The sequence below is a fragment of the Vigna unguiculata genome, chromosome 1 (genome assembly GCF_004118075.2).
Source record: "Vigna unguiculata cultivar IT97K-499-35 chromosome 1, ASM411807v1, whole genome shotgun sequence".
NCBI classification, from domain to species: Eukaryota; Viridiplantae; Streptophyta; class Magnoliopsida; order Fabales; family Fabaceae; genus Vigna; species Vigna unguiculata.
Genome location: NC_040279.1, coordinates 39,899,956 through 39,915,235, shown reverse-complemented (window position 1 = coordinate 39,915,235; position 15,280 = coordinate 39,899,956). Strand labels below are relative to the sequence as shown.

Genomic DNA, 15,280 nt, shown 5'->3' with positions numbered 1-15,280 from the left:
TGTTGTAAAAACAGTTTAAAAAGAACAGCAAAAACGAAAATTGAAATGAATGTTGTGATCTAGCATCATGTCAAATACATCGCAGACAAAGCACATAAACTGTTAAATTGTCAGTGTGCTTACAACTGAGGAAACACTTCAATAACTCTCACTATTGCAACAAAATAATAATTCATGCAAGATATTATACTCCAATAAGAGATGTTACCAGTGATTACTTTCACACTGATAGGGTTTAGTTAGACGAATACAACACAGTATTCATGTAAACATATATCTAAGAATAATGCAAAATTTGGTTGAAATCATAGATACATGGTGATTTCAGATTATTTCACGTACGGATCATGCTAAAACAAGAATTTTTTTATTTTATTTGGCAAGTAGAAAACAAATAATAATTGCAAGGCATAAAAAAAAAATCAAGGGAAACCAACAAAATGTGAATGTAAAAAAAATGGTGTTTTTCCACCAGGACCACAAAATAAATGTGAAGCAGCAATCAACCAACCATCCAAGAACACCCATGGCAGATAAGGCTGAGAGATAAGCCACATTTTATGCTCACACACTCACTCCTCACTGCATCCATCACAAAACTCACCTACACTCAAAAAACATACTTAACCATATTCATATATAAACATCCCTTTCCCACACTTTTTCCACCCATAAACACCACCTCACTAATCTTTAAAACACCGACATGGCCGCCATCGCCGCCACCACATCATACTTCTTCGGCACCAATCTCTACAGCCCGACAACCTTAAACACCGGAAGGTTCCACGCGTTCTTCAACTTCGGCACCAAGAAGGCGCCGCCGCCGCCGCCGCCGAAGAAAAAGGAAGTGAAAGTGAAACCCTCCTCCGGCGGGCGCCAGCTATGGTTCCCGAATGCGGAGGCGCCGGAGTGGCTCGACGGAAGCATGATCGGCGACCGCGGGTTCGATCCGTTCGGGTTCTCAAAGCCCGCGGAGTATCTGCAGTTTGACCTGGACTCGCTGGATCAGAACCTCGCTAAGAACGTTGCCGGCGAAGTGATCGGAACAAGGGTGGAGGTCGCAGAGGTCAAGCCGACGCCGTTTCAGCCCTACACGGAGGTTTTCGGGATTCAGAGGTTCCGCGAGTGCGAAGTCATTCACGGAAGGTGGGCAATGCTGGGTGCTCTCGGTGCTTTGGCCGTTGAGGCTCTCACCGGAGTCGCATGGCAAGACGCCGGAAAGGTACCGTTTTAGTGTCTCTTTCCTTAAACTGATTCTTCTTTTCGATACCCTTTTGCTCTTTCTGTTTTGGATTTCACCATTTTTTAGAAACATTTGATGGGTGTGAACTTTGACTACTCTTTTGCTTGATTTTACATTTTGATTTGTTCGATTCTCCTTCGGTTAACGACACAGTGATAGGATATCTATCTGCGTGAGGAAACTTGGGTTCCGAACTTTTTTGACAAGACCATAGAATTTGCATGGAGATGTTGATTTTCTTATTTTATTTTGTGGGATGATGGTGTTTGTGTTTTGTTGTGTTGTGTGTGTATGAGTTTCAGACAACGTAGCGTGGTCCCAGGTCAGTGACAGCAAAATACTGGAACATACCTTCGACGTGTCCTATTGTAATCCACTGACATGCACAGTGGCACCAGATATTTTCAATAAATCATTATAATATTTTACAAATTTGATTGAAGGCGGAAATTATGTACTCTAAATAAAGTAATTAATACAAAAGAAGAAGGTAAAGGTGTTGTTGTTTGGTTTCAGGTAGAGCTGGTGGAAGGATCATCTTACCTGGGACTTCCACTTCCGTTTTCATTGACGACACTGATATGGATCGAGGTGATAGTGATAGGATACATAGAGTTTCAGAGAAACGCAGAACTTGACCCAGAGAAAAGGTTGTACCCAGGAGGAAAATTCTTCGATCCTCTGGGTTTGGCGAACGACCCTGAAGAAAAAGCCAGACTTCAACTTGCAGAGATCAAGCATTCGCGCTTGGCCATGCTCGTCTTCCTCATCTTTGCCATTCAAGCTGCTGTCACAGGAAAAGGTCCTATCAGTTTTATTGCTGCCTTCAACAAGTGACATATACATATAATATAATATAACTTTTTACTCCTCTAATTTTATTAATTCTTTTCGGTACACCCAAAATATCAAAACTGCTACCTGTAATCTTATGAACCAATGTTATGTATGTTTCTATCTATAGTAATTTCGTGAAACCTATACGCTTCTTGAATAATAATCTTAATAAGAGGAGGATTATTAGTAATTTTTTTTATTGGTATCATCAAACTTACAAAATTTAATAATATTAATAAATAGTAAAAATACATTAAGTATAAGAATGATACTGTTAAGATTTATCTTTCACGTATAAACTATATTAAGCTATTGGACACGAAATTAACGATGAATAATTAACACCTGCTAGATTTTGAAAAGAAAGATGATGTCTCTTATTATTTGTTCTTTTACAATTATTCACCGGAGAACACGATAGAAAACTAGTAGCATGACGTTGAGTTAATTTGAATGAATGTGTTATATACCTTTTTATTTTTTTTTTAATTTTTACTTTTGATCATATAGAAGAAAAATATAAATTTGTATGTTGATTGAATTAATTATTCGTCACAACTGTGAATCGATTATAGATCTTGCCGGAAAAAAAAAATGTGGGTGGTGAAACTATAATCAATGAAATAAGAAACTTGTAAAACGTTATTATAATTAGGGACACGTTAGTTTCTATATCTAATATTTTGTCATTTTTCTGGTTTCAATGAATAGATAAGATAAAGTCTAATTAGTAATGGTATGTCTGATGATTAGTAATTCAGCATTCATAGTCTAAGAGATTAAACTGTCTCATAATCAAATAAAAGTGTAAATTAAATCTTTAACTTTTAGTATTCTAAGTTTTAGTTTCGAGAGTTTATTTTTTAATGAGTTTCAAAAATTTTAAGAATCTTCCTATAATATAAGAAAACTTTAACCTAAAAAAGACTTGAATGCTTCGATTTAAAATCACATAAACTTTGAACCAAGACGCTTTATAATAATATATTTTTTGTTATTTAATTTTTTTCTCCTGTCTAACAATTTTATATTTTTCTTAAATGGAGTCCACGATTCATCTCAAATTTTTTTATTTTATTATTCATTTTAAATTAGATTTAATGTATTTTAAGTCAATCATCAAATAATAAATAAGCAAATAATATAGTTGATTGCCTGAATTTTTCACTGAAAAACTCAAATAAGTATACGCAATTTTTGTAATTAGATTTTTTGTGATACATGAAGAAATAATATACAATAATAATTTGAAAGATTAGAAAGAATTTTAAGTTAATAATTTTATTTAAGACTGTGAAGGAAAATAAATCAATGTATTATTAATATAGTTTAAATTTTAATCACTTAATGTAAAATCAAGTGTTGAGTTGATTCCATGAAGAATATAATTTTTTGTTCATACTTTAAAGTTTAAATGATATATGTTAAGATAATTATTTTTTATTTTGAATTCTTATTAATATACATTTGGTCGTATTTTGAGTCAGTTTTATTTATTTATTTATTTATTATTTTGAATTCTTATTAATATACATTTGGTTGTATTTTGACTCAATTTTTATTTTATATATATATATATATATATATATATATATATATATATTATTTTCTGAAAATTTTTCACATGTGAACCTAACCCTGTATCACGTGTGTTGATGTCAAAATTAATATTTTATATAATTTAATTTAGTTATTTTATTCTATATTCAAATTACTCTTTATTAAATAACAGCTTTTTAAAATTAAAATAATTATTTATTGTTTTACTTAAGTAATCATTTGATAGATTTAATTGTTTCATTCATTCATTTTCTCTTTAAATTAATATTTTTAAACTAAAATAAATATTTTTAATAATAAAAAGTTATCTCCATAGTAAATAACAAATATTTATAATAAAATTTAAAAAATTATTTAATCCAAATAATATATGGACAGGACTCTACAAAGTATATTCAGTTTGAGTCGGTCGTCCTATTTTTGAAAATAAAAAACATTTTAAATTATTATAATTCATATACATCTTCAAATTATATTGTATCGCTATATTAACTATTAAAATTAGTTTTTCTATTGTAATTTAAATCTTAAAAAATCTATTTTTCTATCTGCAATATTTTTTTTATCTATTTCTAATAAGACCAGTATTGTGTGTTAGTATGACATACGAACTTGTTTTGTATAGCGACAATAGAATAGTATAGCGGAGATGACTATGACCACATTATTTGTTTTGGAAGGTTTACCATTGTAATGATGAACTAAACATATTTTTTATTAAACTTTTTAAAAAATATATATTTAAGTTTAACTTTGGCAATTAATTATTTTAACTATCAATTTAAGAGTTAATGTATATGCTTGGTATCCTCTTTTATTTAATTTTGCCATTAAAATGTATTTTGCAATGCTTATCTTGTAAAAAAGTGGGATAAAACCACATATTTCGAAATTAGTTCATGCTTATCATTATTTTTCATTAATTCACAGCACAATTTCTTCCTTTCTTTTTTTTGTTTACTTTAAAAACAGTAGTTATCACATATACTTTCTTTCCAATAGAATTATTTAAGAATGAAACCCATCAGTTAATTCCTAATTTGAACTGTATCCATCATAACACATTTCATTAAGAAAGTTTTAATTAATAATTGTTTTAAATATACATTTCAATCACATTTAATTTTTTAAATTCCAAATCGGTCCAAATATTTCAAGAGAATATTAACCATTGTCCTAAAGGTACTAATTAAAGAATAATTAATATGTATTGGTATAATTATTTTTACATTAAAAATTGAGATAATTAAGTATATTAATTAAAATAGTATAAATGTATATAATAGAATTTTTTTAAGAAAAAAATACCATTTTAATTTTTAAACAATAATTTTCTAATACAAAATAAGGATTTTGAAATTTTTAAAGTGTCTATTAAAATTTATACTTTAATTGTTTATTATTTTTTTGTAATTTTAGATGTTTCACATTATTTTTTTATTTTTGCTGGTTTTTATGTTAATTTAAACTTTATATTTAATTTTTAATAATATTAAAATATAGTTATTTTATTATTTAATTATTTTAATTTTTATTAGTGAACATTAAATAAGATATTAAACACTTATGGATATTTTTGTCCTTCAAATAAAATAAAGTTATATTAATAATTATTAGATTAACTTTTATTCAATATCACACTTAACTATATACTTCTATAAAATTTATTGTATATTAATTATTTTTAATCGGTTACTTTAAGGCACTAGTTATCAAGATCAACCTTTTAAAAATAAAATTAGAATAATTTAACATTTTTTAACTTTTATAACAAATGCCAAATAGGTCTATTCATTTTTGTTTGAAATTTTTATATATTTTTATTTAACTTAATTAGATCTTTATGTTAAAAAATTCGTTACAATTACATCTTTTATCACCTATATGTCAGTACATTATTTGTTTCGTATCTTTTCTTATTTTTATAATTTTTGATAGAACAACCAACTAATGAACAACCTTACCGGTGTCCTGTGCCTTATCGACTTTCACCAAAATATGAAAATACAAATATTAAAAAACACAATAAATACAAATACTCATGAGTTTCTCACCTCTGAGTCCACAATTTTATTTTATTTTTTGCACCTACATTGTAGCAAGTGTCACAACACAGGTAAATAATCTTCAAACATTCTTCTCCTCTTCTTGTTCCTTTTTCTCCTTTATCCCAATTGTCTTTACTGTGCAGACTATGGGGAGATTGTTTGTGGTGAATCTGGAAGGGAAGATCTATAGCTGCAAACACTGTCATACCCATCTTGCTCTTTACGATGACATCTACTCAAAGGTTCCATCTTTATCCGTTCCCCTCTTTTATCTCCTCTATATCTTTTCTGGGTATAACATTTTCAATCCCCTTCTTCTTAATTCATCTGTTGAAAATTCGAATGGATCGTCATGCTGTGTAATGTTTTTCTGGTTCCTTGATTGGTTATTGCTTTACCTATTTTGATGTTTGACTTAACCAGAGTTAGTTTGTTAAAGAACAATTCACCCCTCAAGTTAACCACCACCAGACATTTCAATAACTTCGTGATTCTGATAAGCCATAGCCATTTCTAAAACATACTTAACCATTAGTCGCAAGCACAATTCGATAATTGTATAAAATTGTATTCATTTACTCTTAACTTCTTATGAGACAAAATATGAGGATTTTGTTACTCTTTGTTAAAGGAGATATAGATTCTGTTCTTCTTTACCCAATTCTTTGGTTAAGGCGCTTAGCCTGTAACAATCTTTGAAATGGTTATTACTTTTCGTGTCATGCTTTTGGTGGTTTTAGACTGTTTTTTAGCAACTAATGACCCCCTGAAGCCATGGGGATCTTGATTACGATATGTTTGTTTGTCATTCTTTTTAGTAAATGGACCGAAGTGAGTAGAGAGGTGTGGTGTTTCTCCCTCACCTAATTCTGAACTTAAATACATTGATACTTGCTGTGTTTTTCTGATTTTTTTTTTATCAAAATGGTGCAGAACAAAGCAGATAAATTTCTGGATGTCCTTTAGATATTTTACTTTCTCCTTAGATGAGGCATGTCTATTTCACAGGGAAACTGTAGAAAGCCATTTGAAATCCGATATCTTTGAAATTTTATTGCAAATAAATGTGATAGAGTTTTAGACATCCTTGCCACTTTTCAAAGAGTGTTCCTACTTGTAACATTTATCTTCTTCTCCATTAGAATTTGCGCTATATTTATGATCTTGGTTAGAGAAAGCTGATTGCGTTGAGTAACTTGTGTAGCATTTTAATTAATCAAGTGTAGGTTGTGTCCACTCAAGTTTCCTGTTTACTGACTAGAACGGAGGGAGACCTCAATCAGCTTTCACATCTTTAAATGTTGCGACTTGTTACCTCTAGTTTATTTAGTTATGTTTAGGCAGACTTTGGTTGCATTTGCATAGATGCATCTTCAACTGTTGCAATTTGTTACCAGCATTTATAAGTAATATCAGATATAAGTCTGTTCCTGTCAATTCACAAGTGCCACATATCTAGGCATCTAATAGATTGTCATATGAAGTACATTACCTTTCAAATGCTGCTAGAGTTTAGTTTCTCCAAAATTTAATATTTTCTTCTTTATTTTCTTTTTTGTGATTTTTATTGCTTGGACCCCAATTCTGAATTGAGTTTTTTCCATAAGAACAAATTATCTGACTATCATTTTTTCCTTTGTTATATTCAGACATTCCACTGCAGACATGGGAAAGCTTATCTCTTCAATAAGGTGTAAGTTATCCTTACTTTTGCGCATCTTACCACTGGTAAATTCTCATGTGCATTTAGTACACGTTAATCAAATTGGAAATCATAAAATTGTATGTGAATCACAAATGCGTGACAAAAACATTGCGTTACTACTATAAGTTTTGTGAACTGTTTCAGTGATTGTGTGTAGCATGTGTAAGAAAACTGGCTCTTGAACCTTAAAGCTGTCACATTATAATATTGGAGTTGGTTCTTTTCACGGGTACAGTTTAAACTTTTATTCTTTGTCAGTGTGAATATTTCTATTGGAGAAATGGAGGACAGACAGATGATGACAGGGTTACATACCGTGGCTGACATTTTCTGTGTGGGTTGTGGATCGATTGTGGGTTGGCAATATGTAAGATTATGAAGTACTGCTTCAAACATGATGGTATTTTGCCTGTGTATATGTAGTTCTTAGTTACTCAAACGATTCTTTTCAGGAAACTGCCTATGAAAAAGCCCAGAAGTACAAGGAAGGAAAATCCGTGCTTGAACGGTTAGTAGAAATGTTGAGAGAAAACATTGATAATAATATAATCAAAGTGAAGTCATGTTTTAGTGTTAAGTATGTAGTGGTTTAGATAAGCTCTATTATTGAGCAGGTACAAAGTGTCTGGTCCGGATGGAAGCAATTATTGGATCAGTCATGAGGCTCATGTTGGTGGAAGTGATGCAGATGATGCTTAGTCATCCTACCATTCACAATTGTACATTCCTCAACCCTGTGTTGTTCAATGAGTTTAGATTTATGGAGGAAATTTCACAAAAACAAACTCATTGTCAAATTCTGTGTCTATAACGTTATCTAATTGTTGGTTTAATGCTTTCATTTAAAAAATAAAACTGATTCAAAATTCTAATGTATCCTGTTTTTCAATTTGTAGCACATATTTGGATGAAGAAAGTCTTTCAAGTGCCCTGATTATGACTCTCACTAAATAGAATGTTCTGAAATAAAAGACTGGTGCAAAAATGTATAACTAAAACTTTGTTGGCTGAACTCACTTTAGTTGCTTCTTGAAACAGATTTTCATCAATTCTGATTCCAAGTAGAATATGTTTGAATGTATATCGACATAACAGGATGTGTCTCAGTCTTAGTGCATGAGTGGTTGATTGAGTTGAGTGAGATATACTGAAAGGAGAAATCTTAAAGAATGTATTTCAGTTACTTGTGATATAGTTTTCAAAAATTGAAATTAGAATTTCATGTTGATTTGAGCTGACATTAAGATGTTAGTTGGTAAAATTCTTAATGTGGTTTGGATTCTCTACTCGATGTTCTCTGATGTTTCTTTACTATATCTTCAAAATATATCGATAGTCATTAATTTTAAAATTTTAAAATATATTAAAATTATCTTTAAAGTATTAAAATAATGTATTTTTAATGTTCAGCAGAGGACAATGTACAAAAGTTCAACAAAGAAACTGGACTCTTAGAGTCAGTTGGCTGGAAAGTAATTCTTCCAATTTTTTAGATAGTTATTTTTTATTCTTTTATTCTATAGTCATTGATTATTAACTGAATTTTATTAAGTTTAATTAACAATTCAAATGTTTTACGATAACATTTGAGTTATTTATACCATATGATATATTTTCATTTCAATATTAATTAAAAAACACATTTGAAATGTCAAATAGACCTAACAAAATTTGATTAAAAAAATTAAATTCACTTATTTTTAAAGTTTAAGAACTAAACTATGTCAAAATTTTGAAGAAAGAAACTAATTCCAACTAAAACCATATTTAATCCATAAAAAAATCCTAACTAATTTCAATGAAAAAAATGATTAATATGAAAAAAAAGAATAGCAATAACTTTTTAGATAGAAATAATAATTCTTACAATCAATTGAAAAATAATAATAAATAATCTATAACAATATATAAAGGAAATTATCTCTTTTGTGTCCACATTTTATAATACCAATTTTATCCTTAATTATTTTAAAAATTAATTATTTTATAAATAATTTACTTTTAACCTCTATTCTAAAAGCCTCTCTTGTCTTAAACTATTATTTAAAATTTCTTTTGTACATATCTTTTTTCTTTAATTTTATATTTAATAACTATTTTAAAAATTAATTATATATTTATTATTAATCTTAACTTAAATTTCTTGAAAATTAAAAAATGGAACACATATACACGTCAGTATCTTTGTGTTCGCTAGTGATAATAATTAAGTTTGGCTTTAAATAAACATATGCACACGTTAGTTAAAAACTAAATGTCAAGTCACCGAATTTCTGTTCCAAAAACAAAAATATACGCCTCTGAACTCAGCTATTATGTGTAACATGGAATGAAGAAATGACAGAGAACAATAAATAAACAAAATAAGAGAAGAAGTAAAATGACTTTTGTATTGATGATGGATGATAACTCCCAGATCCTGCCAGCTAACAGGAAAAAAAATCGTTCCAGAAATGGAATTCCGATATCCCATTTTGGATCATTGACTAACTCCTTCTAATGATATAGGTACTAAAAGAACAAATAAAGCATCCTGAAAAAAAAATATTCAACTTAAATCCACTGCTATCACTGATTGAATAAATTAATCATCTAACTATCTTGGATGAATCCTATGCCTATGCTTTCATAATATACCAACACACCAAGACATTCTTTCCTCGTTTCTATGTACTCATAAGATCTCCTTTTTGAAGAAAATAATACTAACGAGATTAAATTTTAGACAAGAATTTATATATAAATTAAGATTTACTCAGATTCTTTTTTTTCTTCCTTTTTGTTATATACCAAGTATACATGGGAAAAAAAATGCCTTACCTAATGCACTTGACTAATGCACCGGAAAGTAAATACCATTGAACTCCATTATGCAAAAGCAAGAGAAATTTGATTAGGCAAGATCTAAAACGAAACAATCCATTAACCAAAAACTTCAGGGCTCACACAATTGCTATTGCCATTATCATTAGACTATCCCAGAGAAGAACGCGTGAATTATATTTGCAGTGGTTTCTTTCCTTCCCTAGGAGATTGGCAGTAGCTTCTTATTAAATTCAAGTACTGAGATTATATTATCCAAGAGAATAGACCATTCGCTCAGATAGCACTGTACCCACAACCTTCCTGTATCTCCGCAATTGTGACTCCAAGTAACTTCGCTGCTCAGGACCAAAGGCACCCCGCAGATCCTTCACAAATAAAAACGGCAGTATATGCAAACCAAAAAAGTGGACAAAAGTTAAGTCAGACTGAAAAGGGACAAATCATACAGCAGTTACCTGTTGTTAAACATAAAGGTCTGCTAAATCAAATGACTACTATCCCATGTAATCCTGTTCTGTGTTTAACAATGCATTATTTGTTTTCATTTCATGTTTTACAAATAATTACTAGAATGTTATGTTTTCACTTTCTTTTTCAAATATTTGTACCCAAAAATGATGAAAGAAGATTGTTCTTTTCACCATTTCCTTCCATTTTTACTTCAATCATATGTTCAAACTCCATTTCAAATAGCGTCTGAAAAAATGCTATAAATTAGTGAGATAAATTAGTTAATCAAGCACTTCCATTATGGCCAAGTCAAACATGTTAAAATGGCAAATGCTATATGCTCTTTAAGAACAATCAGGTGCTTAAAGTGCAGGAAGTAATAGAGGTTTTTATTCAACAACCATTAAGCATACCTTGTATTTCACATGCGATCCCTTTATCCCCAGCAAAACCTTGCTGACATCACCAATTTCTGGATCATCACATGAAGTAGTTTCTAGGTCAGGTTCATCATCAGAGCATTCTGATTCAGAGTCAACCGTTTCTTCATCTTCAAGCATTGGAACATCATTTGCATCTTCTTGGACACCGTCATCAAACTCCCTTCCCATTATGTCATCAGTAACTTGAGGTAGGGAGGACTCTCCTTTTTGTGGAATGGAAGCATCTGATAATACAACATAAGGTCTTCTATCAAGCAGAGGCCTTGCAACATCAAATGGAACCCACCTGGAGGTCGTGCATTGCAGTCAGACTTGTATAATATGTAGGGACAAGGGAGCAGAGAAAAAGTGATCAAAGTTCACGGAAAAACATAGTATGATCTGTGTAACATATACCAGAAGTATACGAAGATACAACTATCATTTTACATTATTTATTCCTTAAGCGATTACACCAAGATTTGTAGTCAAAGAGGAGGAGAATATTGAATGAAAACCCAAGGGTTTTAGACAAAGTAAATGCTCCATAAATTCTAGAATAAACTGCAAGCATGGTGAAGAAGTGGATTTATTAGCTCACTGAAATGGAACAACTTACTGATAGCGAAGAGGGCATAGAAGTTCTGAAGGGCGATATGCAGCTTTGTATCTCATCTTGCTGCAAGAGTGAATATAGTAGCCAAGATAATAGTATTGTAAACTAGGACAATAAACCTGATTTTCTTTCACCCAACCTATTTCTTGAAACGCTGAGTACTTGCCTAGTGATAGAAAGGCAAAATCTGGATCCCAGAACAAATATTTACTTGACAAACATTTAGGAAGGATATCTATAACACCAACTGCTACTAACTGGCCATCTATTAGATATTGTTGATGGAAAGAGCCAAAACCACAAGGAGGAACCGTGCTATCACCATTAGGAAAAACTTGTAATAATGGAGAATCAACCAAAAACATGCGATATGAGTTCTCTGTGACATCTTGTGGTTTATCATTATGTACTTTGACCTGATACCTTCTGTACAAAGCAAATTCTTCTGGATCAAAACTGGATCTGTTTAAACGGATCTCGAGCTTTCGCCTTTTTACTTGACAATTTTGAGAACCAATCAAACCATTTCTTCCAACATCATGCTCCATTCTAGACTTTTTGGGAATGGAAGCAATTTTACCACTTCCTGTCAGGGAAAAGTGCTTACTAGAAGCATAAAAATTAATATGTCCATTGCAAGCCCTGATCGAAAGACCATTCACTGTTGGATCTAAAGACGCCACTAGCTTTTCTGCAATGATTTTAGGAGACAATTCATTCTCCTTTTCGCAAACTATTGATGGATTGGAATCATTGCCAACCTTGTCACAAGAATGTGCTCGTCTAATAGATGCTGCAATTTGGAAGGCTATATTACTACTGTATAAGAGATCATCAGATCCATTGGCTAGGGACTTTCTTTTTCCCTGTGAAACTATGTTTACTGAAGCTTTTGGTAATTGAATACCAGAAGGAAATTCCCCCTTCTCGATGAAGATCTGTATCACACTATCAATTTTGTTTGATAAATAGTGCAGAGATTTTTCAACTTCATCCTTGTCATCATTGCCAGCAGCTTGGGATTCTTCTGACATAGGCCTGGGGTGGTTTTCTGTTTTAGTTGAAGTATTCGGGTCCTCCATAACCTCAACTCTTTTTACATCCAAGGCTCCATCTAAAAACCTAGGAAGATGGAATTGCTGATGAAAAATACAGTTTATGGATGGACAAAGAATATGTGCATGTTTATGGGTCACAAATGTCAAATAAAGTGAATTTCCTGTGCTAGAAAAATACAATTCCAATGTACCCTACCAACTTGATAATTCCCACACAAATAAATGAAGGAAAGAAAGGAGAAGCAACGTCTTAAATTAATATACATTGATGCACTTAAAAATTCCAACCACCTATTCCCAATCCCAAAAGAAAATAAAATGAAGTTAGAAAAAAGTTTTTCCTTTGTAAAATAATGTTATAATTGTTTCTCATATCACGCCTATAGAGATGCTTAAAAAACATCTAAACTTATAAAATAGTTAACAAAAATAACACTTTTTAATTTCAACTTTTTCGATTTTAATAAAAAAAATGTGTCTCAAATCATCAAGAAAACCATATCAAACATGCATACCTTTGCATTCGTCTAGATACACGAAGTTGTTCCTTAGAGGGAACATAGTCACTTGCTTTCAAGCGAATTGTATAAGAAGGGCAGCATGTCCTTTCCATCTCTGGTTTATAAAGAAAAGATCCAGACCTTCTCCAGCCCCGATCAAGCAGAGCTAGCAAAAGAAAATAAAGTGAAATTTAAATAGTCCGAACAAAATACCACAAATTCATTCAAATCAAAGTTCTATTAACCAACAGCTAAGAGATTACAACTATACATCTCTCTGAAAACAGAAATGTGGAACATAATGGAATGTGAAGGTCAAGAAAGAAGGAGAAAATTAAACCATGAAGCAAAGATCATGATTTCAATTAGAAAGCAATCACTTTCATTAGAAACATTTTTTTTAGGACAAAATAATCATTTCTTTTAAAAGCTTACTTTGGAGGCCTTTTATTAAAACTTCTTTAAATACGCACATCAACACTTCAAAGAGGAAAATATTCAACACAAAAGCATTAATTTTGATTTGCAACAAAGAATATATGGTTCACGTAGCTATACTTCGTGAAGAAAACAGCAGGCCTGTTAATCTAAGCCTCGAGAATTTTCTTACTCATAGTTGGAAATTAGACATCACATGATGCAGAAAAAAAAAATGAGCAATCTAGAATTGAGTAGAGTGTCAAGCATGAACAAAGAACAAACTGTACTGACCTTGGTAGTCATCCACTGTAAGACTATGTGCCCACATCCCTATGACAACAGGGGAAAAACATAACTAATTAGACAACTGATTAATTACATTAGTATAATAAGTCTGGAGAATGCAAGAAAATAATAAAAACACGATATCTACTCTCATCTATCAATAATATTGGAAATGCATTTTCCAAAAGGAAACTAAGCACCCACAATCTGAATTGGCATTAACAACTTGGTGCTCTGGCCAAGCTTAGCAGAAGTGTATGACTGAATGTAGATCATTTGTTCACTCATCCGTTTATATGTCCCCTCACAGTTAAAACATGTCTATCAACAATACAAATTTTTATAATCTACTCGGAACAATCAAATTAACTGTTCGAGTCCATGGCTCAGTGGCATAAGATTATTGAAGTAAACAAAAATTGAAAAACACGGGACCGGTAAACAATAAATGAGAGGAATTTTCTAAGCTCACATAGTCATATCAGGATTAAGTGAGTAACTAAATCTGCAAAGCGAATTAGAAGATTAGAAGGATGCGTTTACGTCGAATTAAAAACGCTATCGCTTTCTGCAGAAGATTATTTGTTTCTACCAACCAAACCAGCTACTTCGTCAAATTGACGGAGAAAACGAAAATCGCACCGAATCCAATAAAGAACCGAAAACTCAGTTGAGGAAAAAAGAAACAATTCACGAAAGAATCGAATTGAAGAGAGAGAAAGGGAAGGGACCATGAGAGATGCTGTTGTGACGAGAGGATCTGCAATAGCCGCAAGAGGTTCGACGCCTTCCGCAATCCTCAACCACGCTTTCCTTCGGCGTGTTAGTGCTGCTACTCGCCATTTCTTCTTCGCGTTTGGAGAGGTTTTGGGTGGAACGATGTCGTATTAATGGATATTCATCTATGTCAGTGCACTCTTAATAAACAGAGGGTTCTTTCTTTCAAACAGGTTTTCCAATTTTTTCTCTTTGTTTGGAGATCTAAAGAATAACACAGTACTAACAGAGAAAGGCGTCAACGTCAAACCACTGCAACAACAAACGCCGTCCGGGTGATTAGAACTGTGATTAGGATACAATCCTTTATAAATGGATGAGATAGTAATTATATATATATATATATATATATATATATATATATATATATATAAAATATAAATTTTTAAAACTTAATCTGTTATTTTTACATATTTTTTATAAATTTTTTTATTCTTTCTTTTTTTTTCCTTTTTCATTCGTCAATTTCATATTTTTTTCATAAATTTTATTTTATTTTTAAAAGATACAAATTTATTTTACATATTAAT

General features: G+C 31.2%; 3 protein-coding genes across 3 annotated transcripts; 2 read left to right on the top strand and 1 right to left on the bottom strand.

The window, feature by feature from the left end:
* The first annotated feature begins 494 nt into the window (after window positions 1-494).
* LOC114173097 (chlorophyll a-b binding protein CP29.3, chloroplastic) lies at window positions 495-2,278 on the top strand. The gene is made up of 2 exons (XM_028057323.1): window positions 495-1,225; window positions 1,763-2,278. Exons 1-2 carry the CDS (start codon window positions 707-709, stop codon window positions 2,081-2,083), a joined length of 840 nt encoding a protein of 279 aa, XP_027913124.1. The 5' UTR covers window positions 495-706; the 3' UTR covers window positions 2,084-2,278.
* Window positions 2,279-5,673: 3,395 nt separating this feature from the next.
* Window positions 5,674-8,657, top strand: LOC114173461 (protein yippee-like). The gene is made up of 7 exons (XM_028057893.1): window positions 5,674-5,759; window positions 5,835-5,933; window positions 7,341-7,384; window positions 7,655-7,763; window positions 7,849-7,904; window positions 8,011-8,115; window positions 8,293-8,657. Exons 1-6 carry the CDS (start codon window positions 5,685-5,687, stop codon window positions 8,093-8,095), a joined length of 468 nt encoding a protein of 155 aa, XP_027913694.1. The 5' UTR covers window positions 5,674-5,684; the 3' UTR covers window positions 8,096-8,115; window positions 8,293-8,657.
* A 1,588-nt stretch (window positions 8,658-10,245) lies between these two features.
* LOC114185285 (arginyl-tRNA--protein transferase 1) lies at window positions 10,246-15,038 on the bottom strand. Its single transcript, XM_028072930.1, has 6 exons — window positions 14,705-15,038; window positions 13,980-14,018; window positions 13,284-13,434; window positions 11,714-12,832; window positions 11,086-11,401; window positions 10,246-10,587 (listed from the first exon to the last, which is right to left on the bottom strand). The coding sequence occupies exons 1-6, from the start codon at window positions 14,814-14,816 to the stop codon at window positions 10,471-10,473; spliced, it is 1,854 nt and encodes a 617-aa protein (XP_027928731.1). The 5' UTR covers window positions 14,817-15,038; the 3' UTR covers window positions 10,246-10,470.
* Window positions 15,039-15,280: the final 242 nt, after the last annotated feature.

Excerpts from the sequence above, each read along its gene's own strand:
- LOC114185285 (XM_028072930.1), bottom strand. The coding sequence starts at position 14,816 with ATGGCGAGTAGCAGCACTAACACGCCGAAGGAAAGCGTGGTTGAGGAT. Across the intron at positions 12,833-13,283 it reads GTATCTAGACGAATGCAAAG|GTTTTTAGATGGAGCCTTGG; the intron begins GTATGCATGTTT and ends CCATCTTCCTAG. Across the intron at positions 10,588-11,085 it reads GATCGCATGTGAAATACAAG|GATCTGCGGGGTGCCTTTGG; the intron begins GTATGCTTAATG and ends TTATTTGTGAAG.
- LOC114173461 (XM_028057893.1), top strand. The coding sequence starts at position 5,685 with ATGAGTTTCTCACCTCTGAGTCCACAATTTTATTTTATTTTTTGCACC. Across the intron at positions 5,934-7,340 it reads ACGATGACATCTACTCAAAG|ACATTCCACTGCAGACATGG; the intron begins GTTCCATCTTTA and ends TGTTATATTCAG. Across the intron at positions 7,385-7,654 it reads GCTTATCTCTTCAATAAGGT|TGTGAATATTTCTATTGGAG; the intron begins GTAAGTTATCCT and ends ATTCTTTGTCAG.
- LOC114173097 (XM_028057323.1), top strand. The coding sequence starts at position 707 with ATGGCCGCCATCGCCGCCACCACATCATACTTCTTCGGCACCAATCTC. Across the intron at positions 1,226-1,762 it reads CATGGCAAGACGCCGGAAAG|GTAGAGCTGGTGGAAGGATC; the intron begins GTACCGTTTTAG and ends GTTTGGTTTCAG.